Genomic DNA, 25,921 nt, shown 5'->3' with positions numbered 1-25,921 from the left:
ATGGATTCGCCATTCCGGCATGCCAAGGCCAGGGGCTTCGTCTCCAGTGCAGAGCTGAGCATGAAGAAAGCAGCGCCGAGCACACCGGAGCCCGAGGGCAGGTCCCGCTTCCAGAAGGTCTCACTGGTGTCGCGGCGGCTGGAGAGCACGGGGAGCGCACGGGGCCGGGAGGGGAGTCCCTCCCGCGTCTCCCTCCTGCTGCAAGCCTGGGAGAGGGAGATTGTGGAGAAGACGGCAGCCAGCCCCACCACCCTGACGCACCGGGAACGCTCATCCTCCGTCAACCTCGTCAAGGACTTCACCACTCACGGCCCCATCTTCTCGCAGGTGTATTCCCCTGCGCAGAAGCCCCGGCGGCAGGATGAGAGGGGGAAGGCGGGGGCCGGTGGTGGTGGCATCCCCCCACTGGTGGATGCCCCCTGTGATATGCCCGTGCACAGGGAGAGCTACGTGCATGGCACTCTCCTCCCCACCCGACCTGCCAGGCACCCTGCAGGGGGTCCCGGCGAGGGTCCCGGTGCCCCGTGTGGAGCCCAGCCTGGCTGCGTCTCTGCCCTGCCTAGGGCCAGGCACGTCACCGTGCTGCGGACGGGCAAGGACACAGCCAGGCCTGAGCCGGGGCTGGCGGAGGGAAGGGAAGCTCAAAACGGGGTGCACGATGCTGCCAGTGCCACAATGGCCCTGCCGCAGCGGGAGAGCCGTGAACAGGACGGCAGCAGCTTTGCTGGGGCTGCAGCGGGCAGCGAGAGCTTGGCGGGCACCACAGAGGCCGCCGGGCTCCCCGCTGAGGGATCCCCCGGGGAGGAACACTCACCACAAGCCGAAGCTGTGCCAGCAAATGCAGCCCTGAGAGACAGTGACAGGCCTGGGGACCCACAAACCAGTATAACCAGCTCACCGCAGTGTCCCTCGGAGGACGCCGGTGGCCAGGCTGATCCAGCTGGCACGGGAGAGGGAAGCACAGCAAACGGGGATGACACCATTTCAGCCATGCCACCGAGGACAGAGAGCCCCCCAGGGGCTGGCGGCACCCCCGAAAACCCTTCCTCGGATGCAAGCAATGGTTCAGAGCCTTCATCTGAAGCACCAGCATCTCCAAAGGCTGAGGTTGAGTTGGAGGAGGGTGAGAGGACAGGGGACTCCCAGGACACAGCTCAAGAGCCCGAGAGCAGCCCAGAGCCCCCCACTGAGCCCCCAGCCCACGATCCACTGGCCGAGAGCCCCCCCGACACGACTGAGGAGGACCCTGAGCTGCTGGTGGACATGGAGATCTTTGTGGACACGCTGCGCAACATGGAGCCCTCAGAGATGCGGAAGGCGCCCAAGGCCCCACGGCAGCCCCGGCCATCATCACTGGGCCGCTGGGCCGCTCTGCCCCCCATCCAGGAGGACCGTGTAGCCCCCCGCGCCCCCATCTCCCTGCCTGAGTCCCTGCGTGAGCTGCTGGCACGGGGCCCAGCGAGGCCACGGGAGGAGAGGTCTGAGGAGGAGGAGGAGGAAGAGATTGAGAACCCCTACCTGAGCCCTGATGAGCGGCCGCCGGTGGGGCCCCTCCATGGGGCACCCAGGGACAGCAGCACCAGCAATGGCTGGGCGGAGGGGGGCTTGCTCCCAGGGACACCGAGGCAGGCAGGAGCGGAGGAAAAGGCCAAACCGGTGGCCGGGGGCTTGGCCGAGCAAAGCGTGCTCTTCCGAGGGAACGTCCTCAAGGGCATGGCGCTGCTCTCCCACTTCTTGGAGCACCGGGGGGCTGCAGCCAACGAAGGGAAGCCCTATTCGCGCCTGGACAACAGTGTGCTCTACAGCCGCTTCGTCTCCCCCAGCATCACCCCCCTTGAGCTGCCCACCGGGGATGGTGGGGGCACGGGCTCGCCCAGCCCTGGGGAGCACAACAGGCTGGGCCCTGGTGACCACCCCAGCCCCGAGATGGCCATGCTGGAAGCCTCAAGTCCCGACTCTGTCCCTCCTGTCACTGAAGAGCCTGAGAGTGCCATGGCCCTGTGCCCTGTTGATGTCTTGGTGAGTGAATCCCACAACGCGGCGCCTGGGGTGATGCTCTGCCCTCCTGGGCACTTGGGGACGTGGTGGGTTCCGAACCCCTTGTTCTGAGCACAGGGATTGTGCTTCCACTTGGAGAAGCCATGAGGTGAAAGCCCCCAGTGCAATGAGAGGGTACTGGGATGGGTGATGGGAGGTACCAGGTCAAGGGATGGGAGGATGCTAGGGTGGATAATGGAAGGGTACCAGGTCAAGTGATGGGAGGGTGCCACCATGGATGATGGGAGGGTCCCGGGGCAGGTGACAGGAGGTTCCTGGGGCAGGCGGGGAGGCTGATCCCCGGCAGTGCAGGAATGCTCGAGGTGTGGCTGCTCCGGGCAGTGGGAGGGATGGGCAGACACAGAAGTGAGGCTGCAGCTGCAGCTGCATCTTCCTTGGGCTGTGGGGAGATGGCTGGTGCAGCCAATGTCCCTCCATGCTCCTCACACGCCCGTCCCCTCGGGTGTTCACAGCAGGAGGACAAGGAGGGCTTTGAGAAGATCAACACGAGACCAGGCAAGGTACAGAGACTGTGGTGGGGCAGGGCTGGGCTGGCCGGCTGGGGCATGGCACGGTGTGGTGCAGTATGGTAGCACCTCTCCTCTGTGTCGCCCCCTCCCAGATCATCCTCTTCTCTGAGGCCGGCTTCGCGGGCCAGAAACGGGAGATCTGGGGGGACATCCCTGATGCCACATCCTGGGAGCTCTCGCACACCATCTCCATCCGGGTCATCCGAGGCGGGTAGGGGACGGCAGCAGGGCAAGGATGCAGAGGGGGGGCTCGGCTGGGGCTCCTGCGCTCCCTGTGCCGGGGATGGTGGCAAGGTCCCAGCCTGGTGTTCTGGAGTGACTGTCCTGTCAGTGCTAATTACTGTCGCTGTGATCCAGCATTGCGGCAGTGGCAGGATGTCCCCACCCATGCGCTGCCCCAAGGCTCCTGACAGCTGCGGGGCTGTGGTTAAAAGCAGGGTTTTCCCCTCCCGCTTTGCTCCCACCCTGCTCCCAGGTGGGTGATGTACGAGAAACCACGGTTTCACGGGCGCAAGTGCGTGCTGGCCGAGGGGGACGTGGAGATTGACAACCCCTGGACGGCATATGGGCAGAGCGGGCAGCCCCACAGCAGCCAGCCCTTCCGCATCGGCTCCTTCAAGAGGGTGGTGCGGGTGAGCGCATGGAACCCCCCTAAGCCTCCTGCTCCCCCCCATGTCTCCCAGCACCCGGCAAGTGGAGGGTGCCAGACCCTCATAACGCTGCTCTGCCCCACACCAGGATTACCGCACCCCTGAGATCAGCCTGTTTGAGGAGGAGAATGGCGAAGGCACCCGGCTGAAGTTCACCGACTCGGCTGAGGATACCCGCACGCGGGGCCAGGCGCTCACCGCTGCCTCCATCATCGTCCACTCAGGCCTGTGAGTGGGACTGCGGTGATGGGTGGGCGCCGGGTGGGCTCCAGCATGGGCTGGAGCAGGGTGTGATGCTTTCCCTCTCTTCCTCAGGTGGCTGGTTTACTCCAAGCCTTTCTTTGACGATGACCCCTATGTTTTGGAGCCGGGTGGGTACCCCAATTTAAAGGCTTGGGGAGCAAAGGACCCATCCATCTGCTCCATGCATCCCATCAGGCTGGTGAGTGCCGGTTGCTGGGGTGTGAGTGGTTACTGTGGTGCTGGTGCCATATCCAGCCCTGGGTATGACAGGCAAAAGCATCTTCGGTGGTTTTTGATTCGCATCAGTGAGAGCTTGGTGTGGAAATGTGCTCTGGAAAGTGCTCCTGTGGGTTAGTGGTGAAGAAAAGCAATTAAACAAAGCCTGAAAGAGCTTGCTCTTGAATAAAAATGACTCAAAAACCAGCCCAGGCTTTAAAGGGGGTAGGATCGGATGCCCCTGCACCATCCCCTCCTGCCACCGCAGCCTCACTGGGGCTCCTTCTCCTTCCAGGGCTGCCCTGTTGTGGAGAGACCCGGTGAGCCGCAGGTGAGCGCTGGGCCAGTGCCCAGGAAGGCTGTGGGGCTGGGGTGGCCATGGGACTGTGCTCACCTCGCTGTGTCCCCAGGTGCTGATCTACGAGGCTGCGGGTTTCCAGGGCCGCAGCTTCACCATCAGCCGAGACATCTACGACCTGAAGCACCTGCCCAGGCCGGCGCTCCCCACCGTGGGCTCCCTGCACATCCTGGGTGGCTGGTGAGCAGTGCGGGGTGGGCAGCGCAGGCAGGGCCAGCACCCCAGCTGGAGCCGGCTGGGAAGGTGACGGTCACCCCCGGGAATGGGCTCGGAGGAGCTGCCCAGGGCTGTGGGATGGCCGTGGGGCAGCTTGAGTGAGAGGGTGTCACTGGAGGGGCGTAGATGGCGTCCCCATCTCCCAGCATGTGGAAATCCTCCGGGGACCTCACTGCCCGCATCTGCCTGTGCCACAGCTGGGTCGGCTATGAGAAGGAGGGCTTCCGTGGCCACCAGTACCTGCTGGAGGAAGGGAAATACCAAGACTGGAGGCAGTGGGGCGGCTACAACAAGGAGCTGGTGTCGTTACGGCTGATACGGACGGTGAGGGCAGGAGCAGTGGCATCACTTGGGGACAGACCCGGTGTGGGCAGGGAAAGCCAGCCCGCCTTGGTCCCATCCTCATCCCCCAACAGGAGCCTTCCCTGCCTGCGTCAGGCAGATGGGCATGGCCTGAGTTCCCCCAGACTCATCACACACAGAGATCTGGGTGCCCAGAGCTGCTCCCACTCTCCCTGGGGTCCTTGAGGCCAGGCAGGACCCTGGCTGCACCTGTGGAGAGTGCCTGGACTGCAGCCCCTTTCCCCCAACAGACCGAGGGGCTGAGGGCGGGGGTGTGTCCTTCTCCCTGCAGGACTTCTCCGACCCAGCACTGGTCCTCTTTGAGGCCATGGACTTCGAGGAGGGGCCAAGCGTGGAGCTGAGCGAGGCGCTCCCCGACACGCAGCTGGCTGGCTACGGCACCATCACCCAGTCCATCCATGTGCTGAGCGGCGTGTGAGTGCGGGACGGGGGAGAAGGGGGTCAGGGGGCAGACAAGGAGGGGCACTGAGCCAGAACCCATGTTTTCCTGGCAGGTGGGTGGCCTATGAGGGCACCAACTTCTCAGGCAAGCAGTACATCCTGGAGAAGGGGGTGTACCGCAGCTGCGAAGACTGGGGTGCCACAGATTGCCGTATCGCCTCGGCGCAGCCAATCCTGCAGGTGGGAGCACCAGACACCCCCTCTTTGCTGTGGGACCCACATGGTGCTGCCATGTGCAGGGCTGGTGGGGGCCATGCGGGGGCAAGACACCAACCAGCCCCTCTCTGTCTGCTTCCAGGTCGGGGAACACAACCTCCATTTCATCTCCAAGGTCAGGGGTGGCAGATGGGGCGAGGGATGTGTTCCCCTGGGGGATGCAGTCCCTTGTGGGGTGGTGGTGATGCTTTGCCTCCCTCACTGAGCCCCTCCACTCCCTCTCCCCAGATCCTGCTCTTCTCAGAGCCTGACTTCTTGGGGGACCACGTCACCTTCGAGGAGGACCAGGATGCCCTGCCCACTGCCTTCGTCCCACGCTCCTGCAGAGTCCGTGGGGGCAGGTAGGGTGTCCCAGGGCTTCATCACCTCCAGCTGGGGATGGGAACAGGGGCATCGCCCTGGACGGCAGCCCCACAGGTGCCCGTGGGGGCTCCCCGGGAGGGTGGGAAGGACGGGGGTGCTGGGGGGATGGATGCCCACCACAACAGCCGCGTCAGCCCAGGCGTGCTCCTCCCCACCAGCTGGATCCTGTTCGACGGGCAGGCCTTCGCGGGGGAGCAGCACGTGCTGTCCGAGGGCGAGTACCCCACGCTCAGCGCCATGGGCTGCCTCTCCTCCACTGCCATCCGCTCCTTGAAGAAGGTCCCGGTGGTGAGTCCTGCCAGCACTGGGGCAGAACCCCCCCAGGAACCTCCTTTTTCCCCTCCCGCAGGTGCCCCTGGCACTGGCTCTCCATCCTTGTAGCCCTTCTGCACCCATGGGTGCGCGCTCCTCCCGCTTGTCCCCCTCATGTCTTCTGCCATCCCGCAGTTTTTCTCCGAGCCCTCCATCTTCCTGCACGGGCTGGAGTGTTTTGAGGGGAAGGAGATTGAGCTGAACAATGAAGTGCGGAGTCTCCAGGCCGAGGGTTTTAACAACCACGTGCTGTCAGTGCGCGTGAAAGGCGGAATGTAAGTGACCCCCAGCCTTGCTCTCCCCCCGGCCGGTGGGTGGTGTCTGCCTGCCCGGGGGTGACTGTGCTCTGCCTATCCAACCCCATCGATCCCACCCGACCCCATCCCCATCCCCATCCCCATCCCCATCCCATCCCGTCCCCCCCAGCTGGGTGCTGTGTGAACACGGTGACTTCCGAGGGCGCCAGTGGCTGCTGGACTGCACCGAAATCACCAACTGGCTGACGTACAGTGGGCTCCAGCACGTGGGATCCCTCTACCCCATCCGCCAGGTGAGCGTATGATGGGGTGCTGGCATGTGGGGGGGGGTGAACCCCAAAACCCCGAGGCAGACGGCTCATGTGGAGCTAAAGAGCTGCCAGACCCGACGGCTGGGAGGAAGATGAGGCAGCGGCTCCGGGTGAGCTGGGGGAGGCAGCAGGACACACTGCTGACAGCCCTGGCCCATGAAAGGCGCCACCAGCACAGCACCGTCACCCCCAGATCCCTGTCCCCCGCCCTGGGAGTGGCCGCTGTGGTGGTGAAGCACTCCCCGTGGGCAGGCGTCTTGCAAAACACCCCAACATCCCGGCAGGGAGAGTCGTGCCTGCGCCAGCTACGGGAGACAGGCCAGGGCCACAGCTGTCACCCTGGGGAGAAGCAGGGACCTCCTGGAGGGGACAGGGCAGGACCCTCCAGGCAGCTGCCCCAGGGGATCAAGGTCCTCCCCTCCCAAAACCACACACCAGCTGAGGTCCTTCCACGACGAGCCACGACGTGTGTGGCTGGAGGTGCAGGCAGCAGGGCTTTTCGGTGCAAAAAACAAAAGGTTTCTCTCTTTCCAGAGACGGCTCTACTTCCGCATGAGGAGCAGGGAGCTGGAGCTCTACCTCTCCGTTCCCGACGATGTGGAGGACATGAAAGCGGGACGCGTGGTGGTCTCCAGCCTCAGCGAGCAGAGCAGCTCCGTCTGGTACTATGAGGACGGGCTGATCAAAAACCAGGTCAGGGCTCACGTGTGACAGCCAGCGCCGCAGAGGGGACCAGGAGAGCCCCTGGCAGGACTCCCGATGGGGTACTCCCCACCCCACAGCAACCTTTTAGGGTTCATAACAGCTTTTCCCAGCATCCAACCTCAGCCTTGTCCCCAAAGACCGGTTGATTCTCTCCTCCCCAAGTCTCCTCTGGAGACGTGAAGGCACCTCTGCCTCCCCTGAGGGGTCTTCATCATCCTCACCTCTCACTGAGAGGTTTTCCACGTCCCACTCCAGAACCAGCTGCATTTACAGGCAAACCCCTCCGAGCTCCAAGCCTTTGTGTCAGGCGGAGGTGATGGAGAGGAGCGGGCTGACCCGGCCACTGTCGCTCCTCGCAGGTGGCCCCCAACATGAGCCTGCAGGTCATCGGGCCAGCTGGGAAAGGCGCAAAGGCCGTGCTGTGGTCTGAGACCCGGATGCCACGCCAGACCTGGAGCATTGATTCTCAGGGACGGATCCACAGCCAGATGTTTGAGGACATGATCCTCGATATAAAGGGTGAGGTCTCCGTGCTGGCACAGAAGTTGCTACCCCAGGGACCCCAAAAATAGGGTGTTTGGCCGTGAGACGGGGCACCCACCCCTTCACCACCATCAGGAGCACAATCTGCCCTCCTGAGACCTTCCCCTCGCTCTGCAGGTGGCCGATCCTATGACCGGGACCATGCCATCGTCTGGGACATCGCCGAGGAAAGACCTACACAGATCTGGGACATACAGGTGCTATGAGGGGGGAGCGGCGTGTGGCCCTCACGCTCAGAAGTGCCACAGCACAGGACGGGGACACCCTGCCAGCGCCCCTGCACCAGGGCGGGAGGCCTCTGACCCCTCGCATGCCATACCCCAAACACCCCTCTGCCCTGGCTGCTGGCGAGAGGGATGCCCTCCATCATGAGAGCGAACCACCACCCTGCCTCCCTCCTGGGGAACCCCGTACATGGCTCACGAAGGACCCCATGGACACGACTAGCGCAGGACCCTCCGGAGAGTGGCGGAGCCCCTTCCCCACCAGCTTCCTCCTCCGAACTGTATTTATGTACGTGTGTAAGATACAGCTCCCCTCATCCAGGCCAGCTCTGCCAGGGTGGTTGGTGTCCTTGTCCTTCTCCTTGCACTGGCCACAGCCTGGCAGCCACCACACCACGGAGCTGCCCCCCCATCCCAGCACCTTGTACCCCACCAGCCCGGGCCCAATCCTGCTCCCAGGATGGGAGCCCGGTGCCCTCTAGTGTCCACAGGCCACACGCAGCACTGGGACCCTGGGTTTCAAGAAGGGAGGCGCAGGCCAAGGTGTGTCCCCAGGAGCACCGGGGGCTGCCGGACCCCTCCAGCCCCAGCCTGGGAGCAGGGAGCCCAGCCTGCTTGTGCTGCAGTTCAGGTTCCAGTCGTATCACCCCAGGGTGAGCTCTGCTTCAGCAGCGTTTAGTGTCCATGCTGCAGCGCTGCGTCATGGCTCAGCTCGCTCATCCTCAAGGTCCCTGGGACAGAAGTCTTCTCCACCTGGGTGAGGGCAGGAGCTCCTCGGGGACGTGACTCAGAGCCAGAAGGGATGTGGGGTGAGAAATCTGCACACAGAGACATCAAGCGCTTCTCTCCTCACTGCTGGGGAAGAGGAGACGGCTGCTGGCAAGGGCCTGGTTTGCTGAGCAGGTTAAGCCCAGTTTGGGGAGAGTCACTGCAGTTGGGCAGTGATCACTTATCAACCCCGCAGCGAAAGCAGGCTGCTCCGGCAGCAACAGACGGCACAGTGCCTCCCCGGGAGGCTTCCTCGGCAGGCTCAGGTGCACAAAGGTCCTCGCATCAGGCGTCTCCAGCTGGGCAGCGACTGCTCTGGCTTTTGGCAACAGCCGTCATCAAATGTCCATCTTCATGCTGAAACGTGTCCCCAGTTGCCCGAACACCTGTTTGGGCAGGAGGACATGTAACCACAGGGCGGGAGAGTGCATAGGGACGCCCAGCTCCGACGTGCTCCTCTGCCAGGCCAGCGGGCAGGCAGACTTTTGCTGGCCTGAGCCCAAACCACCGCCTGCAGGCAGCAAGTGACAGGCAGGGCTGCTTGGAGAGGGCAATGCCAGGCCTGCAGAGCCGGCAGGCACACAGGTATCAAGCGCCAGGGTAAGCGCCACAACCCCAAATCATGAGAGAAATGCTGGTGGGAAAGCAGAGGCCACCAGAGGATGGCGGGGGCGGGAGGCTGAGGGCCCAGCAGACACACAGGGAGGACATTGCCACTGTGTACAGCCTGGGCTGGGCCTGTGGCGCCTGGAAACTGCGCAGGGACATCGAAACACGCAAGCTCAGCCCGGCTAGGCAGGCAGCGAGGCTGCCGAGGGGTGAAATCCCCTCAGCGTGTAGCGGAGACGCCACGACGCGGGCCCCACCGCCCGCCTCCAACGCTGCCCCTGCCAGGACGGGCGTGCCCCCTTCACAGACCTTATATATCCTCCGCCAGGCCAGGATTGGCTAATAGCCGGGAGGTTAGCAGCGTCGGATTGGTGGGAAACACAAGTCCCTGCCGCGGGATTGGTCAGGACACACGGCGGGACTGAGGGCGGTGCTGCGGCGGGACCGCCCGGCCGGTGGGGGGCGCTGTTTACGCGTGTCGCCAGTAGGCCCCGGGCGCGGCCCCGAGGCCCGGCCTAACCCCGGTGCCCGCGGTCGCTCTGGGTCCCACCTAAACCCACCGGGGCCAGGGAAAAAGCCTCGGGAGAACCAGAACGTGCACCCCAGTCTCACTACCTCACCCGCGGGGCTTAAACCTGGCTCCATCCTGCCCCTCCAGCAGCGAGGGTTTAAGGCCCCCCCTGAACAGCCGATGCCGGGGTCCCACACCAGCCCCTCAGCCCCCTTTACCACACAGCGGAGACGTGCAAAAGGCCTCTGCATCACTTTATTTCTTAGAGGGTTACAGCAGGCCCACTCCCAAGCTGGTCCCAGGGGTTTGCTTCAAGCCGGGGCTGCTCTGGCATTTTGAGGCAGGAGGACTGAGCGGAGGGAGTGATGGCAGCGTGCTGGCTGGTCCTCCACGGTGTGAGGATGTGGGGTGGTCCGTGCTGGTCACAGCTCCGCGCTGTGAGGGTCCAAGGAGGTGCCAGTGCTGGGGGTTGCCATCCTGTGGGTGTCTTCTTTGGCGGGGGGTGCTGGGGAGCGGGGTGCACTGTGGTCCCCTCCGGGTCAGCGCAGCTGCAGGAAGAGAGCCACAGCCAGCCCCAGGGCGAGGGAGAGGAGGGGTGGGCTGCTGCAGGAAGGGCTCAGGCTGGCTGCAGGGGGGTTCACAGTGGCGTGGAAGGTGGTCGTGGCTGCATCTGTCTTCTGTGCCTGGCTGAGGGGCTGGAAAAGAAAACGAGAGTCTGGCATTGCTCCAAACCAGAGCAGACAGCACCGTGGGATGGAAAACCCCCCAAGAGCCCTCACCCAGCTGCCCTGGTGGGAGAAAGGAGCTGTGGGCATGCCGGTGCTCACACTTCCCCTTCCCGGGGGGCACGTGTCCTCCTCTTCCCCCAGCAGGTTCTCCTTCGCGCCACAAAGAGAAATCACCGCTGGCTTTTGGGCTTTCCCAGTGCAGGGAGCGAAGCAAGCTCTCCCTCACATCGTCACCCTGTTCTGAGCCAGGAGTTTTTAGAAATTGGCAGGGTGGGGAGGAAGGAGAAACCAGGGGGGTGGTCTCTGCCCCTCAGACAGCTGTGAGGAAGTACTGCGGATGTGGTGGCCCACGGGTGGGGGATGTTGGTGCAGGAGCAGAGCTGGTAAACACCTGTGCTGAAAGCAAGGTGGCGGAGGAGGAGGAACAACCCCCATCTTCCCAGGCTGTCGCAAGCAGGGACATTGCAGTCGGCGTGTGAAATGTAACACAGCTGGGATGGTGATTTCAGGGCAGTTTCCTTCCGACTCTAAAGATCAGCACCTTCCAAATTAAGGTGTTTGCATGAATCCCTCCTGCCCTGGCTGTGCAGGACCACGGTCTCTGGGGTTTTGGTCCTTTCCTGGGATTCCTGGTGTAAGCGGCTGTGCATTACACCTGTCAACAGGGACTGCAGCAACAAGCACAGCCCTGGCCTGCTGGAGAAAGGATCCATTTCCCTCTGTGAACCAGCCCCCATGCTGCTTTGCACTGCTCCTTGGGTCCCTCCGAACCCAGGACAGGGCCAGGGATGGGGCCCCAATGCACAGCTCTGCCCCTTCACAGGCACTCTTGAGCTGTGAGGGATTTTGGCTGGTTTGCCCAGCCACAGAGCAGGACTCCCCAAACATAAATGCACCCTCTGGAGCCAAGAACAGGTTGCAGATGTGTGGAGTTTGTGAGTGAAACCACAGACAAATCTGGCTTGGCTACCAATGCACTGTAGGAAAAAAAAATCATTCCAAAAGCTGCTCTAAATAACATCACTGTCCCTGAAAGTGCCAGCATGTTCATCCCTCCCATGCAGTGGTGTTCCCCCAAGGACTGAGCTGACATCCACCAGTGTGGCACTTGAACTGAGCCGCCTGGCAGGAAAGAAAATAGCCTCCAGCGGGGAGAGGCGAGAGGAAACCACACAGCTGTGCGTGCATCCAGCATCCCCACAGCCCCATGGCCATGCCTGGCATCCCCAGTGTCCCTGCAGCCATCCTTAGTGTCCCCACGCCAGCACCAGACACAGGCTGGGGACAGGGCTGGGACCCGCATACAAGAGAGAAGCTGGAAGATGGCAGAGAGCTAAGTGCAAATGTTACAGATACACACGATGCTTTTAAGTAAAAAAATGCTTTTAAAAAAGCACCGTATGGAAGTATTTAGACCTTTCAGACCACAGTGCAAAGCTCCTGGTAAGACAGACAGGGTTAAAAAGTCAAATGGTCAGGTTTCCAGATGAAATTCAGCAGAAATTCTCCCACCAGTTGAACTCTACAGTCCCTTGACTACCATCACACCCATGGGACAGAGCTGGCTGGACCCCTCAGCCTTCGTGCGGCCCCATACCGTGGGGTTTCTCTTACCATGCAGAGGACAAGCAGGGTGAGCAGGAGGAGCAGGTGGACACGCTGGAGGGCCTGCATGATCGGGTCTCAGCTCACGGTGTGCCGTGACGCTTCCTCATCTGCTTGCAGCGATTGTGGTCGAAGGCTTTAAGCACAGCGGTGGCCCTGTTTCACCAATCACGCCTTCCTTCCCTGCACTGGCACCGCCACCCAAAACCGTTGTTTAAACCCAGGGCGCTTTGGGGAAGCCACATCCACTGCTGATGCTGCGAGGGAGGAGGTGCAAGACATGGCATGGGGGACTGTCAGGTGGGGAAGACACCATACAGCCCTTTCAGCCTCACTTCTCCAGAGCTGTTGACCTACATCGCCCGGCACGTGTTACCCCTGTTCCCTGGCAGGGCTGCACAACCAGCTCCAAATGGGATGCCCTAGCCACTTCTCTGAACAAAGGCAGCAAGCCCCTCACCCTGCTGTTTCCCACATCACAGAATACCACCTGCAGCATGAAACGCCCCCAGGCTGAGCTTGCTTCTCCCCGTATACTCCCTGTCCCGTGCCCTGCACCCATGAAGAACTAGTAGTGGTTAGGGGTTAAACCCCACTCCCAGTTCACTGGAAGGGTTTGCAAATTGCAGCCAACATTTCAACAAGGTCTCTGCATTGCGCCGTGTAACAAACCTCCTTCCCTGCAACTTAGGGCGGAAGCTGGGCCCAAGCTGTCCCTCTGAATTTCAGTTACAAGCCTGGGGTAGTCTGATCCAGGTAATGGATCAGGGAATTGCTTCCTTCCAGCCCCCCGACATCCATCTCTTCACAGCAGACCTCTGAGCTCCCCCACTCACTCAACTGCAGCAGCAGGAAACAAAAGGGATCTGGTTATTTTAAGACATTTTGAAATAAGTAAAGCTACCAAAATACACCAAGCACATACACCTGTTGTCTGGTTTTGTGTTGGTGAAGTGCATCACAGCGCAGCGAGGCCACTGCCAGCCTCCACCCAGTGCTGAAGGCTCCTCTGCAGCAAAGCTTCACCAAATTTAGTAAATTTTTGCTCTTCATAGAAATGTCAAAATGAAAGTCTCTTGTGGACAGCCAGCATCCTATAAAAGGTGCTAAAAATTAGCCTCTCCTGCTCCTCTCCAGCTGGTGAGGCTGAGCTTTCTGGAGAGCGGAGCAGCACAGCAGCGGCGGACGGGACGGGGGATGTGCAGGGAAGGCTCTCTGGATGTGGCGTGCAGCCATTGCAGGGGCAAGCGCTGGGTTGAGTTCAAAGCATCAGCGAGGCAAAACGAGAGGGTGGTAGTGCCCGTGTGAAGGAAACCATTGCTAGGAAACAGAGACAGGAGAAGCAGTTGAGGAAAAATGGGAGCAGCCGTACAGTGTGTGATGCCTCGGGTCAGGCTGTGCTACAGACCGTGTCTATGAGCTGAAGCTAAGGGCATGCAGAGGAGTGCTGAGGAGAGGAAGCGTGGCTGCGTGTAGTGCTGCTGCACCACGTCCCACCCCAGCACCGTGAGACGTCTGAAACACTCCGAATCACGGATTCGTAGAATCATTAAGGTTGGAAAAGACCTCTAAGATCAAGTCCAACCACCGACCCAACACCCCCAAGGCCTCCTAAACCGTGTCCCCAAGTGCCACGTCTGCATGTTTTTTGAACACCCCAGGGATGGTGACTCGACCACCTCTCTGGGCAGCCTCTTCCAAGTGCTGAAGCGAACAGAGGTTGGAAAAGCACCATTTTGCAGGCAGGTGGGCAGGGCAGAGGACAGGCAGGGAGCGGTTCGGCCTGGCTGGCGGCCGCATGGAGCCAAGCCTACTGGCAGCCTGGGCCTCCCCCCTCGTACCACAGATGGAGGGGGCTTCCCCCAGCTTATCCCCACCCCACAGCGGGGTTCTGGCCGGGGTCAACCTGCCGCCCTCCCGCCATAGCCGGGGTACCCCCGAGGGGGGCAGGAGCGGTGCATGCTGGGATATGTAGTCCTCTGGGGCTGCCTCGCCCTCCACGTGACCAGGGCTGAGCCAATCGCAGCGCCCCCGACGTCGCCATGGCAACCGCCGGTAAACAAGATGGCGGTGGCACGGTGAGCAAGGGGTGAGTGCTGAGCCCTCGGGGGGGGGGGGGGAGCGGGGGGAGCGGGGGGACCCCAGGGACCCCCCCAACCCGCGGTTTGGGAGCCCCCACATACCGTGAGGGTTCCCCAACACACGGTGCTCCCTCCCCCCAGCACACGCTGAGGTGCCCCCAGTGCTGCCACCTGTGTCAGGCCCCCCCCCGCAGGCACCCCTGAGTGGTACCTGGTGACCCCCGTTATTTTGAGCCCCTTTTTGCCAATGCACCCTCAAAAAGCCAATCACTACCAGCCTTCTGGGGACCCAGAGGGCTGCACATGACAGTGACAGGCTTGAAACCAACACCAGCTCGCATAAAACTCCACAAATTTCTTTGCTGCCTCCTGGCCAGCATCGGTTCCCAGCAAGTACCAGCAATATTGGTCACGTCTTGGACAGGTTCATATTGTGTTTGCGTTTCCTCAGTTTCAAGCAGAGAAGAGTTGCTTTCTGCAGCTGCAATGGCATCACAAGTGTCAGCTCTTTCACCTGCTCCTGCCCTGACACAGCGGGCACCGCTCCACCTCACTGACCCAGGTTTCACTCCCTCCGCTCTCAGGCAGCTCCCGCAGATTGTAGCTCAAGGATTTTAACTACAAGTGGTGGGTGTATGAACACCCTCTCTGCCCAGAAAGCAAGGATGAATGGACTGGGAAGATGGGCTGATTAGAAAAATGTACTGTTTGCGCTTTTTTGGACAACCTTTTCAAATACCTGTTAAAAAATTTGCCCATCAAGAAAATCCTCCCAAAGTCAATGAACTTATGCTTTATTTTTACATATTAACCCCTCTTATTTCTCCTAAAAGGGCAGAGCTGTCCAAGTTCATTGCCCCCACTGGTAAGGTTTTCTTACCATCCTATGTGTTTTGCAATTATTGTAGCTCTTTCTCTCCCACACATGTCCAAAATCAGATAAGTAATAAAAATGTTTCCACATCCTCAGCAAGCCCTAGAGCACATTAGAGCCTCATCTATTTTTACAGTACCATTTTAGGTCACATCCTTCCTACTAGATCTTAGAGCAAACCCTCCCTTTAGACTCCCAGTGAAGTTCACGGCTTCTGTTAATCCCAGTGTGTTGTGCTTTTTGTTGAAATAGCTCAATATTACCACTTTCTGCCTTGCTGTGCAGCGCTAGATGCCCTGTACTAGTGTCATGGTCTCTTTCTGCAAGCCCCATTTTGTGTTCACTCTTCCCAGCTGCTGGAATTGTACCTTCCCTAGGGTCCCAGCTCGTAATAAGTGCCCACATACACCAATTAGTCCGAGGGCACTTATGGGATTGAATGGACTGGGCCACCCTGCTTTCTCCTGCCCTTTCTTTCCCTCAGCATAACCCTGGTATTTTTTTTACCTGCTTTTGGAGAAGCCGTAGCCAAAATGCTGACCTGTTTTCTTTCTTTCATGCTCTTCGGGCCTCTTCTCAGAAGATGACAGCCTGTCTCCTAGGACAAAGAATCCAGTGCAAGGCAGACTCCTCTCCTGCTCAAGGGGGACAACACTGAAAAGGAATATGCAGGGTAAAGTCCCTCAATGATTAGGGGATTCTGGGCCATCACAGTTTCTCGGTGACAATCTGGTGGGCCCAATACCCCAGGCCAGGGCTAATTCCTGTGGTCCCCCTCTTGCATACACAGCATGCTGTCGGTGATACAGCCATCTCCCTACCAGTCAGGAGCCAAGGGGTTTCTTTGCAGTACTTCCAAAAGGCACCCTTGTTGTACTTGCTGTAGCAGAACAGGAATTCTTGTGTGGGGTCCCCTGTGGCACAGATGAGCCTCTGATACCAATCACCATTTTAGAGAGGTAACATGTATTTGTGCTTTCAGGCGCAGCTCGCACTGACACAGAGCTTGTGTCCTCCATGATGCAAAAAATCACTCTGTTGGAAGAAAAAATACAGAAACAAGCACAAGAAATCCAACTGAAGGTAAAAATCCTGCCCCTTACTGAACCTGTTCTGTGCCCTGCTTTGCTGGTTATAGCCACAGTAGCATTACACCTGCTTAGACCCAGTTTGGGCTAAAACAAGTTAAGCTGTTAATTACACAAACAAGCCTTTGCAAAGCAACAGAGCAATTGTATCAGTCCTTGGGGTGGGAGAGCGGACAGTCCCTGCCGTGACTTACTTAAAGACTCTCAGCACCCTTTCACAGATGATGTTAGCTGTTTGGCTTCAGACCTTTTTCTTCTTCCTTTTGCTTTCTGAAACAACAGCTGCTCGTACAGCAGAGTCATCTTGGAGCAGACCTCCTCGCGTTACTACAGCTTAGAATAAATAACCCCCCCTTTTTTTTAAAAAAAAAAACACAACCAAAAACAAAACCCAAAAAACCCCAAAAAACGACGTGGCTGCAGAGATGCTGATTTTGTTTCTGTATCAGCCACCTACTGCAGGTCAGCTCCGCCTGAGCAGGAAAGCACAGGGCCACGAGTCCATGCAGAGGGAGGAGGGGGAGAGAGGTCAGTGTGTCCCTCACCTATTCCTGGAGCAATCTTTCTTACATCCCACCCGTCATTTGATTCTAATTAAGGTATTTGTGAGGTGATGCAGCCTTTCTGACCCTTATTTTGCCTGTGCCTAAGTGGGGCAAGAGTATGTGCACCACTGACTCACCCAGCCAGGGCTAATTACGCAAAGTGTGCCTTAAGGTCCTGAAGGTCAAGGAACTAAACAAGGTCATTATTTGTTCTGGTCCTGAAGGATAGGAGGATTGCTGAACTTGAAGAGAAGATGAAGACTAGTCAGAAAGGAGAAGGTAAAAAATGTTCTACCCTTGGCACCTTGCTCCTGCCTGTGGGAGAGCTCCTGGTACTGCAACAGAGCAGGCTTGGAGACCTCCTCTCTAAGCCATCTTTGTCTTAAAAGCCCAAGAGCCTCTTTGGTGAGTGGTATCAGTTACACACACGTGGTCCCGTTTAGCCAAAGCAGATCCGCACGTTACACTTGCATCTGTTACTCGGCTTTTCTGGTGCAGTGCAAAACATTATTTCCTGACCTATTTTCTATGGGTTACTAGGTTTCCAGGAGCATAGACCAATCACACAGACACCTGAGGATAGTCAGAGAAAAAGAACAGTAAATACTACAGAGTTGAAACAGGCTGAAAAAACAGGGCTACTTACAGCTAAGCGAAACCAAAAATCAACCTGGAGTCTCAGTGTTTCGGGTCCAGGCTCACTTGTCCTGTAAGGCAGCCTAACTCTAAATTGAACCCAGCTTTGAGTGAGTCACCGAAGGTCTTCCCCCTCCATTCAGTTCCTTGGAATCCAGCAGCTCTGCAGCTGAGACGAGGCATGATTCCTGCAATGCCCAAACTACCTTGTTAGCTCAAAGCTGTGGTAAGTTCTCCATTTCCTGAGCAGAAGGCAAGAATATGTCTGTCAAACCACAAACATGTGTTTTGTACCTCATCATGCATTGTTCTAGTCATTCAGCCTAGGTTTCTGGATCCAGCATTAGTGAACACCTGCTCATTTTTGTAATAAGTCCCTTAAGACTGAGTAAGCCAAGCAATTCTCACTGTATAATTGCAAACAGCACCACTCACATCAGCTTTCTGCAGCATAAAACTTCACCAGTATCATTCCCAACTATCTTTTAGTCTATCAGCGTCTTTTTCAAACTGCTGCAGGTTGAGTTGTCGGGGACCAGCATGCAAAGCTCATGTTCAGCTCCTGTGTCATACGGGCTTGAGTTCACTTACAGTTCATGCAGATACTGCTGGGGCATCTGCACTGTGTGACACGGGTTATCTATAGCTCTTCTTTAATACTGTACATGGAAAAACCAAGTCTTCCCTTTCAGATGCTTCCAGTTCATCCACAGCAGAGGAACTGGAAGTTAGGTGCTTTCAGCTGCAGACCCAGGTCTGGGAGATGGAGGTGAGACACTTGCCCTAAGCCACCTGCGCCTTTGGTTTGAGATCATCGCGGTCCCAGGATGCTTGGTCTTTTTCAAGCTGCCACTTTGATCACACAATTCTTCACCTCGCCCCTCTGAAAAGAAAGAATAGGTTGGATGGGAGCTAAAGGGCAGTAGGAGTTTTTTTTAATACACAAACATTTTTGTCTCCTGCAAACCTCTTAATTTTGATTTCTAGGACTGTAGAAATATTATTTGGAGCTATTACAGGCTCAGGAGATTACTGTATCGCTAAGATACTTTCATTCTCCCTTTTGCCTACTACTAGCAGAGCTGCTACTACTACCCTGTCAGTGAGTTTGTCTGCCAGGGCTAAAAAGCCCCAAGAGAAACCTCTTTCACCTCCCCTTCTGCTTCTCACAGTCCAGCTGACCGCTCCCAGACTTCCATTTCTGATTTTTTTGAAGCTCTGGTCTACAATGCTGACTTATACTTTCCTCTTACAGCGGTTTCTAAATGACTATGGTCTGGTTTGGGTTGGAGAGAGACATGAACAGCTGGAAGATATAGAATCACTAAAGGATGAAGAAGAACTACCAGCAAGGAGCCTCTGGAAGCCAGGTAAAGCACCAGCACTCTTTGCAGAAGCAGCTATCCTAGCTCCTGCTGCATGGTTAGAGAAGATATGGTACTCCCCAGAGTAGATAAGCATCAAAGACCAAGAATTTGGGTCTTCAGAATTTGTGATCCTGTGCTGAGGTCTTCACATCAGCCATCTCAGGGACAGAGACACGGAGCAATTAAAAGGGAGCTAAGCCAGGCAGAATGGTGGTATTTTATATAGCTATATTTTGTAAGCCCTGCCTAGGAGAAGAGGAAGGAACCCAACGGCTCAGCCATGTGGAAGGATAGCCTCACAGCAGCTGCTTCCTGAAGAGTTCACATACCCTAAACGTTAGAAGCTTAGTTGCTCCAATAACATTGACATAAAATGGGTGGAAAACAGAATCGGAAGTTTTGTGTATATAGTAGCTGTAGTAACTTATCCATATTGTCTGGCTCCATGAGAGAGTATTGTTTCCCTTTCCTCTCCACCACCACGTGAGTGATTTAATTGAGACCTGATTGTGCTGCATGGGGTATGAGCATATTTGGCAATGGCTTCTTAGCAAGTGGGAAAAAAATAAAAGAGTAATACTTGGGCCGTACAGCCAATGCTGCTTCCTAAGCACTATGCAAATATTAGCTAACTAATCCTTCCCTCAGATACAGGAGGGGGAGGATGGGGGAAGCAGTAGAAATAGTTTTCATTGTTTTCAGCAGCTCACTTACCCTTTTTCAGTGACATTTCCGTCGCCCTCCTTTTTCAAATCAGAAAAAAGCGGAACAGAAAATACCATAGGCTTTACCTCTACCTGTATCTCTTCTTTGACTTCTTCTGATTTCAGTCTCCTGTCCCATCACAACTCCTTTACTGCTTCACCCTACCACCCTCCTCAAGCACCCAGGGTAAACATCCTCAGCAGCGTCCTAGCAAGAGGGAGCGATCTGCTGGTGGCAAGGAGCAGGCAGCTGGCTGTGTTTACACTGGCATTTCTTCAGCGAGTCTACCCTGATCCATTTATCCAACCTAGTTAATCCAACTAGTCAAGTTTCTTACTCCATGCACCACATTAAGGGACAACACAACACTTCTGAAGTTACAACCAAAGACAAGGAGCTGAAAACCACCAAAGACCACTTTAAAGGGCTCTAAAAAGCTGGCTGCATCTCTAGCTGGCTCTGGAGTTATATCGGCTTGTAGCAAGAGGGCTGTTTCCCCACTGCCCTGCCCTTGTGGTTTTGCACACACCCATGTTAACCTGGCAGTGCCGCACCACAGCGGCAGCGCTGCACCATACTTTGCAAAAGTGCAAAGGGCAAAGCATGGAGAGGCAGCACAGACAGCCCAAAGGGGCTCAAGGTTAGGACAAATGCACCTGAAATTCACACAGAGGTGAAAGCTGCTTAGCTGGCATCCCCCTTCCGCTGTAACTCTGACCCCTCTGCCACAGGTGAAGCAGTTGTTTCCACACACCAGATTGATTTTGATTTAATCTTGGAAAAGGTGAAGGATTTGAATGTGCTGGCTGGAGAAGGCATTTCTCAAATCGAGCACACGCCTGGGGGTGCTCGGCTGAGACAGCCAGAACCTCTCCCTCTTACGCTGTATCAAAACGGCATCATCATGTTCAACAGACCCTTTCGGCCCTACGAGGACCCATCGACACAGGTATGGAAAGGTCTGTAGAGGAGTTAGACTCAGAGCCATCCTGCTTTCCTTCACTAAGCCTCAAGGAAGGGCAAGTGTAGGAATAGGGCTTGTGAGGTCATCTCAGACCTAAAAAGGCATGGCTATTGAGACCTCCAGCTTCTCACCTGCATTCCCAGGGTGCCTTTACAGACTAGTATGTCTCTAGTGTAGTAATTTTTAAAGATGGAGGTTCTTTTTTGCACAGCCATAATACCACAGATAGGAACAGCCCAGAAGGAATATATCAGTCATAAGATAAATGGGAAGTCTGAGATGTGACCACAAGCTCTCATTTTGTTTCAGCAATGCATGCAGGATATTATGGATGGCTATTTCCCTTCAGAGTTGCAAATGCACTACCCAGATGGCATCCCTTTGCAGGTAAGCAGTGCAAAACCCTATTCATCAGCTTTTTGGAAGAAATTCCTCCCTTGTTTCCCAAAAAAATTGTTCGGGTTTCTTTCACCAATCTGCTGGAGGCTCCCCACAGCAAATTAAGTTTTAGGTTTCCAAACACAGCACACGTGCAGCTTAATTCTGTGCATGTGTGTCTCGGGGAAGGGGTGCCTGGGAGCACACCTGCTAGAGCCGTTACAGGAAGCGAGCGTTTCAGTGTTAGGACTGAATGGTTTCTCTGCCTCAGTGAATCTTGGCTGGGAACGAGACTTCTAAGAGCAGAGCAGGCTTTGTAGAAAAGTAGTACATGCAGTATCTGAAGAGCTGTGTAACAAAAAGGAGAAAAAAGTTCACAAATAAGTCCCCTGGAAAAGCTTTTTCAAACAGACAGACACTTGTTCAATCAAGGAGGATGGCAGGAGAGTTTATTTTGCCACAATTTAAATGGATTTGGCCATCTGAGGTTCTTTTGGGCCCCACTTTTTGATTTCTCAGAAGTGGCAAAAAGCCAAGGCCAAATTTTCAGGCAGAAGGCAGGCGGAGAGCCTCAGAGGACTCTAATCTAGGTCTTCAAGTGCATCCAAAATGTAGGCAGGCACAACCAGAGGGGTGCACTTGCCTGCTGTCACCAAGAAAGCGGGCCACAACTGCCTGGGCAAGCATGAGGTCAGGACAGGCAGAGTGAGCTGGTAGGTGTGGTAGTTAGAAAGGCAAGGCTCTAAAATCCTAAAATCTAAAATCTGTTCCCTAAAATCTGTGCATAGCTGGCCACATCTGGAAGCCACAGGACAGCACAATAATCTGGGGTAAATAGAGAGCACATCCACCTGTGTAAGAGGAACATCCCCACTCCTGGGAGCCTTGGGGTAGCAAACTGCCTGCCTTGGTTTTTTAGAGCCATCTGACAGTCCCCACTGCAGCTTCTTACTGCCAAATCCCTCTCCACCCCCAACCTGCTGCTTTCACATCACTTCCCACCTGGAGAATGTTTAAGTGTGGGAGCAAATACAGAGAAAAAGTCAGGTCCAAGCACATTTCTTACAACTTGTGGAAAGGAGCAGCTGCCCAACGCCTGTAGAGATGCATGAACAATACTCTGCGGTCTGGGTGGGTCATCCTGGGGACTTGAGAAATCACCAGGATTTGCTTTGTGAGAGAGCCTATAGGAGCTGAAAATGCATTTCATTGAGTTTAGACAGCTGGAGCAGCTTCCAAGGAAGAGCTTCATTTGGGGTTTGCAGCTCTTGGTTGTTTGTTGCTGTGGCTTATTGTGCTCTGATGCAGTGGGAACAAGCTTGTGCAACAGTGAGATCTGCTTATGGCAGTTGGCCTTAATTCAACAGGTCATTGACAGAAGGGACATGGTATTTCGGGAGAGAGACCTTCCAGGGAGTTTTCCTGGCCCTGGCCAAGTGGTTGGCTATTCAAAGTCAAGTGAGGTGCAGGAGACCACTGAGATCCCAGGTAAATTCTTAATCCTGCCTTAAAAATGCAGCTAGCTCCCCAAGAGGAGAATCAAAACCCTACTGAGGAAGTCCAGCTAGCAGGAGGTGAGTGTGTAGGCTCTCAGGGAAGAAGGCAACCCCGTGGGTTGAAGCCCCAGTGTTACTTCAGGATTTGGGAGCCAGGCAGCACACATGGTGTCTTCTCATCATCAAATCCGCCTAAAGGATGAGACATGACAAGACCAGAAGATCAGCGGGTTTCCACCTACCCTGTGCCTTTCTGAAAGGCCACGCTCCTTCTAGCTTCACCCTTATCAGCATCAAAGGATGCCAAGGGAACCATGCAGCTCTGGGGGGAGTAGCCTGCAAACAAGCTTTGGTTCTCCTACAAGTTAATTCTGTAAAGGTGGACATCTTCAAGCCAGACTGAACTGTACCGAATATGGGCTGATTCCTCTTCAGACTTTCATAAGAGAATATGAGATATAAGGTCAGGTCACAGATTCCTTATTTTGCTTCTAGACTCTAGCAGTCTGTGTAAGCAGCACCTGTCAGGGTTGGAAAGTCAAAGGCAGTCAGCCATATAGACAGAACATAGCGAGTTTGCACATACATAACTAAATAACACAAACACGTGCATTGCCCATCAGCGACATCTTCCTATTTATATAAAACTGCACTACGTGCTCATTCATCTCATGGCCATTCACAAACAGCAGCTGTGCCAAATGTTTCCTTTATGCAAGTAGTAAAAAAAAAACCCAAACCAAAACACAATTGCCTAGTGACACCGCAGAAAAAGGAACGGAGACCTACAAGTGCACCCTCACAAGATAAAAAGTTTTCAAAGTCTGTAAAAATTGTCATAGTTTCAGTTTTTCCTGTTCACAGCAGGGCTAACCAGGTTTCTACCTGTTGTGCGTCCCAGCTGTGTGCTGAACCCGCCGCACCATCGCTCGCTGTTGATGACAATCAAAACGTTCTGAGGGCCAGAAAGTGGGTCAGGCTTCAACTGGGGAGATGGAGAGCCAGTCTCAGCCTAGCTAGGGGAGGTTAGAGCTCTCCCTGTCGGCTCTTGTGCTCTCTCATTTCACCCAATCTGCCTATTCTGGGGGAAAATCATTTGTCAAAAAGGTCACATGTGGACACATCTCCCCTCTGCTCTGGCAGGTCCCAAACTCTCCTTGGAACAGTTTCTCAACAAACTTTCCAAGCCCTTGAAACACGGAGAAGCAATCAGTGTCCGAGGCTCGGCCAGAGCAGCACAGCAGGTACAAGTAGAGCCCCTGAGCACCCACAGGATGATGCCAGCAGCAATTCCCTGGGCTCAACGCTCTGCACAGCACTGGCGCCCCCTCCTCGGGCCCCTCTCAGCTCTGCGTAACCTCCTCCTCCCGGAGAGGCTCCACCAAAGCACACGTGGCGCTTTGGCACCTGCTCCTGGGCTTTCCTGGCACTGGTTGCTCTCTGTGCAGAGCAGGCAGTAGTGACACTCACCTGGTTTGGTTTCAGGGCTCTAGTGGGGTGCAGAGCAGCAACGAGATCCTGGTGGAGACACCTAGGCTGTCTGCCCTGGAGAGGTACAAGCATGACCCCAACCCCTGCCCTATCAGGCTCTCATCTTCCTCATATTTCATCACTTTTAGGGGTTTCAGTTGAGGAAGTAAATGGACTTGCCCCTTTTACACCTTAAGATAGAAAAAAAAGGCCAAGGTTAGTCTTTTGGGAAGATCACCAAATTGTTCATGGTAAACCTGCCATCTTTTCCATCTCTAACAAAAACTTCTATTGTTCAAAACATTACTCACTTGCTGTGAAATGCTTTTCCTGACAGCAAGCCAAGGCCTAAGAGTTTGAAACCACCTAAGAAGCTGTTTGCAGTCATGTTGAATGGGAGAATCCCTCCAGGAAACTGATGCCCAAGTGGGAGGTCACACTAACAGCACTTTTCCACTCATAGTCTTCTGGCAAGACAAGACCCAAATAGCTAATAAAAAAAAAAACCCACGCAGATTATTTTTAATCAAAGAAGTAGGGCAAAGTACTTACCAGACAACCCTGATCTAAAATGAAAAAGCTAAAAAAGGTCAGCAACCCTCTTTCCAAGACACCTTTAAGCCAGGAAACCAAAGCAGCAGCTTGGTCCTTGGGTCAGTGCTTGCCTGCAGTCAGACAGGCCTCGCTCACCTCAGGGACATTCCCAAACATGAAACACCTCTGCCCTGTTCCGACCGCCCTGGCAGCCCAGACTCTGCCCACTGAGCAGTCTCTGCTGCCAGCGGAGCCCTTGCTCCTCAGCTGACAAGGCCATCTAACCTCCAGGGTGAAGACAGCTGAAGAGGCTGAAACTTCTGCCCCTGATATCTGCACCCTCCGCATCAAATCTGAGAGCGGGGAGCAGACGTACATCATAAAGATGCTGTTCACAGAGACCATAGGGGACCTGCGCCAACGCCTTGCCCACGCCAGGTAAACCTAGGACTCCATCCCCTCCTAGCCCTCTACCAGGCTCTGCCAAGCCCCAGGGAAGGTTTCTCAGCTGCCGCTCAAGGCCCTGGAGCTGTGCTTTAAACAGGTCGGCCCGGGCTGAGCAGGGCTGAGGGTTACAGCCCCAGGAGCGGCCCGGGCTGAGCAGGGCTGAGGGTTAAAGCCCCAGGAGCTGCTGGGCACCCGCTGCTGCTTTGGCTCCACCACCAGAGATGCTCTTCTGGGCAGCACTGCTAGGGGCACACTTAAGCTCAGAGCATTTAATATCCACCTTTGCCAAAAAGCTGACACAACAGCAAAGATAAGTCTCTTTTGCCCTCTCAAAATTGCCATCTGACCCACATCCACCACTGCCTTTGCCTCCTTCCAGCAGCTCAGCAGCACTTGCCTGACTATTGTCACCATTCCCAAGGTGTTGGTGCAACCTCAAAGCTGAGTGGCTGTCTTCAGCTTGGTTGATGGATCCACTGCTGGATCAACTCCACCCTGATATAGATCAGCCAGCTCTATATCCCAACACATTTAACACTGCCCAAGGGGTCACACATCCCTTTGGGTACAGTTCCAGATGGCTGAGGGGACCCCTTTGCTCTCCCCTCTTCCCACTCCTGCAGCAGGCCGTAGCTCCGGCCTCGGTCTGAGCCCACGATGAGCTCACTGCTGTGGGGATGCAAGAGCTTCCTTCCCCACTGCAGCTGTGCAGCCTGGAATGGCCGCTCTGTGCCTGGCTGTTTGCAGTTTGGGCGGGAAGCCCTTTTTTCTGCTCAGCCTGTCTGTGCTTGTGAAACAGTCTCTCCCTCTTACATAACCGCAGCTGGATCAGCCAGAGCATCTCAGTAAAACCTTGGGGGATCCTGTGCGTAGGAAAGATTGTGCTGTTCTTTCCTAGGGGTGGAGACTCCAACTCATATGAGATCATCAGTACCTTTCCCCAGAGGGTGTACACGGACAACTCCAGGAGCCTGCAGGAATGTGGCCTGATCCCCAATGCCTCCTTGCTGCTGCGGAGAAGAGACCCCTCCCAACAAGAGGGGACAGGGCTGTAAACAGCTTAACAGCTCCTCGCAAGAGTTGCTCGACCCAAGCTCTGCAAGAGCAAGAAGCTGCCTTGCACCATTAGC

The 25,921-nt window shown here is 56.0% G+C and overlaps 2 protein-coding genes and 1 long non-coding RNA gene across 3 annotated transcripts; 2 read left to right on the top strand and 1 right to left on the bottom strand.

Moving 5' to 3' along the window:
• Positions 1 to 8,023, top strand: CRYBG2 (crystallin beta-gamma domain containing 2). Its single transcript, XM_064471612.1, has 19 exons — positions 1 to 2,019; positions 2,511 to 2,558; positions 2,660 to 2,778; positions 3,043 to 3,199; positions 3,306 to 3,445; positions 3,533 to 3,659; positions 3,972 to 4,007; positions 4,087 to 4,214; positions 4,448 to 4,574; positions 4,885 to 5,027; positions 5,108 to 5,234; positions 5,353 to 5,385; positions 5,499 to 5,611; positions 5,792 to 5,921; positions 6,081 to 6,220; positions 6,372 to 6,495; positions 7,048 to 7,206; positions 7,578 to 7,737; positions 7,879 to 8,023. Exons 1-19 carry the CDS (start codon positions 1 to 3, stop codon positions 7,965 to 7,967), a joined length of 4,119 nt encoding a protein of 1,372 aa, XP_064327682.1. The 3' UTR covers positions 7,968 to 8,023.
• Positions 8,024 to 10,109: 2,086 nt separating this feature from the next.
• LOC135316827 (uncharacterized) lies at positions 10,110 to 15,693 on the bottom strand. The gene is made up of 2 exons (XR_010376053.1): positions 12,216 to 15,693; positions 10,110 to 10,568 (listed from the first exon to the last, which is right to left on the bottom strand). It is a non-coding gene; the product is annotated as an uncharacterized LOC135316827 (long non-coding RNA).
• Positions 15,694 to 15,827: 134 nt separating this feature from the next.
• UBXN11 (UBX domain protein 11) lies at positions 15,828 to 25,846 on the top strand. The gene is made up of 12 exons (XM_064471610.1): positions 15,828 to 15,834; positions 16,144 to 16,244; positions 17,019 to 17,073; positions 18,123 to 18,199; positions 18,686 to 18,800; positions 20,234 to 20,451; positions 20,776 to 20,853; positions 22,212 to 22,332; positions 23,484 to 23,584; positions 23,826 to 23,893; positions 24,636 to 24,782; positions 25,690 to 25,846. Exons 1-12 carry the CDS (start codon positions 15,828 to 15,830, stop codon positions 25,844 to 25,846), a joined length of 1,245 nt encoding a protein of 414 aa, XP_064327680.1.
• The last annotated feature ends 75 nt before the right edge of the window (positions 25,847 to 25,921 follow it).

The sequence above is a fragment of the Phalacrocorax carbo genome, chromosome 22 (genome assembly GCF_963921805.1).
Source record: "Phalacrocorax carbo chromosome 22, bPhaCar2.1, whole genome shotgun sequence".
NCBI classification, from domain to species: Eukaryota; Metazoa; Chordata; class Aves; order Suliformes; family Phalacrocoracidae; genus Phalacrocorax; species Phalacrocorax carbo.
The sequence above is the reverse complement of the archived record's forward strand: the minus strand, read 5'-3'. Positions and strand labels throughout refer to the sequence as shown.

Coding starts and splice junctions, on each gene's coding strand:
- CRYBG2 (XM_064471612.1), top strand. CDS start 1: ATGGATTCGCCATTCCGGCATGCCAAGGCCAGGGGCTTCGTCTCCAGT. Junction 2,020..2,510: donor TGTGCCCTGTTGATGTCTTG/GTGAGTGAATCC, acceptor GGGTGTTCACAG/CAGGAGGACAAGGAGGGCTT. Junction 6,496..7,047: donor CCCTCTACCCCATCCGCCAG/GTGAGCGTATGA, acceptor CTCTCTTTCCAG/AGACGGCTCTACTTCCGCAT.
- UBXN11 (XM_064471610.1), top strand. Junction 16,245..17,018: donor CACAAGAAATCCAACTGAAG/GTAAAAATCCTG, acceptor CTGGTCCTGAAG/GATAGGAGGATTGCTGAACT. Junction 23,894..24,635: donor AGGCTGTCTGCCCTGGAGAG/GTACAAGCATGA, acceptor TCTAACCTCCAG/GGTGAAGACAGCTGAAGAGG.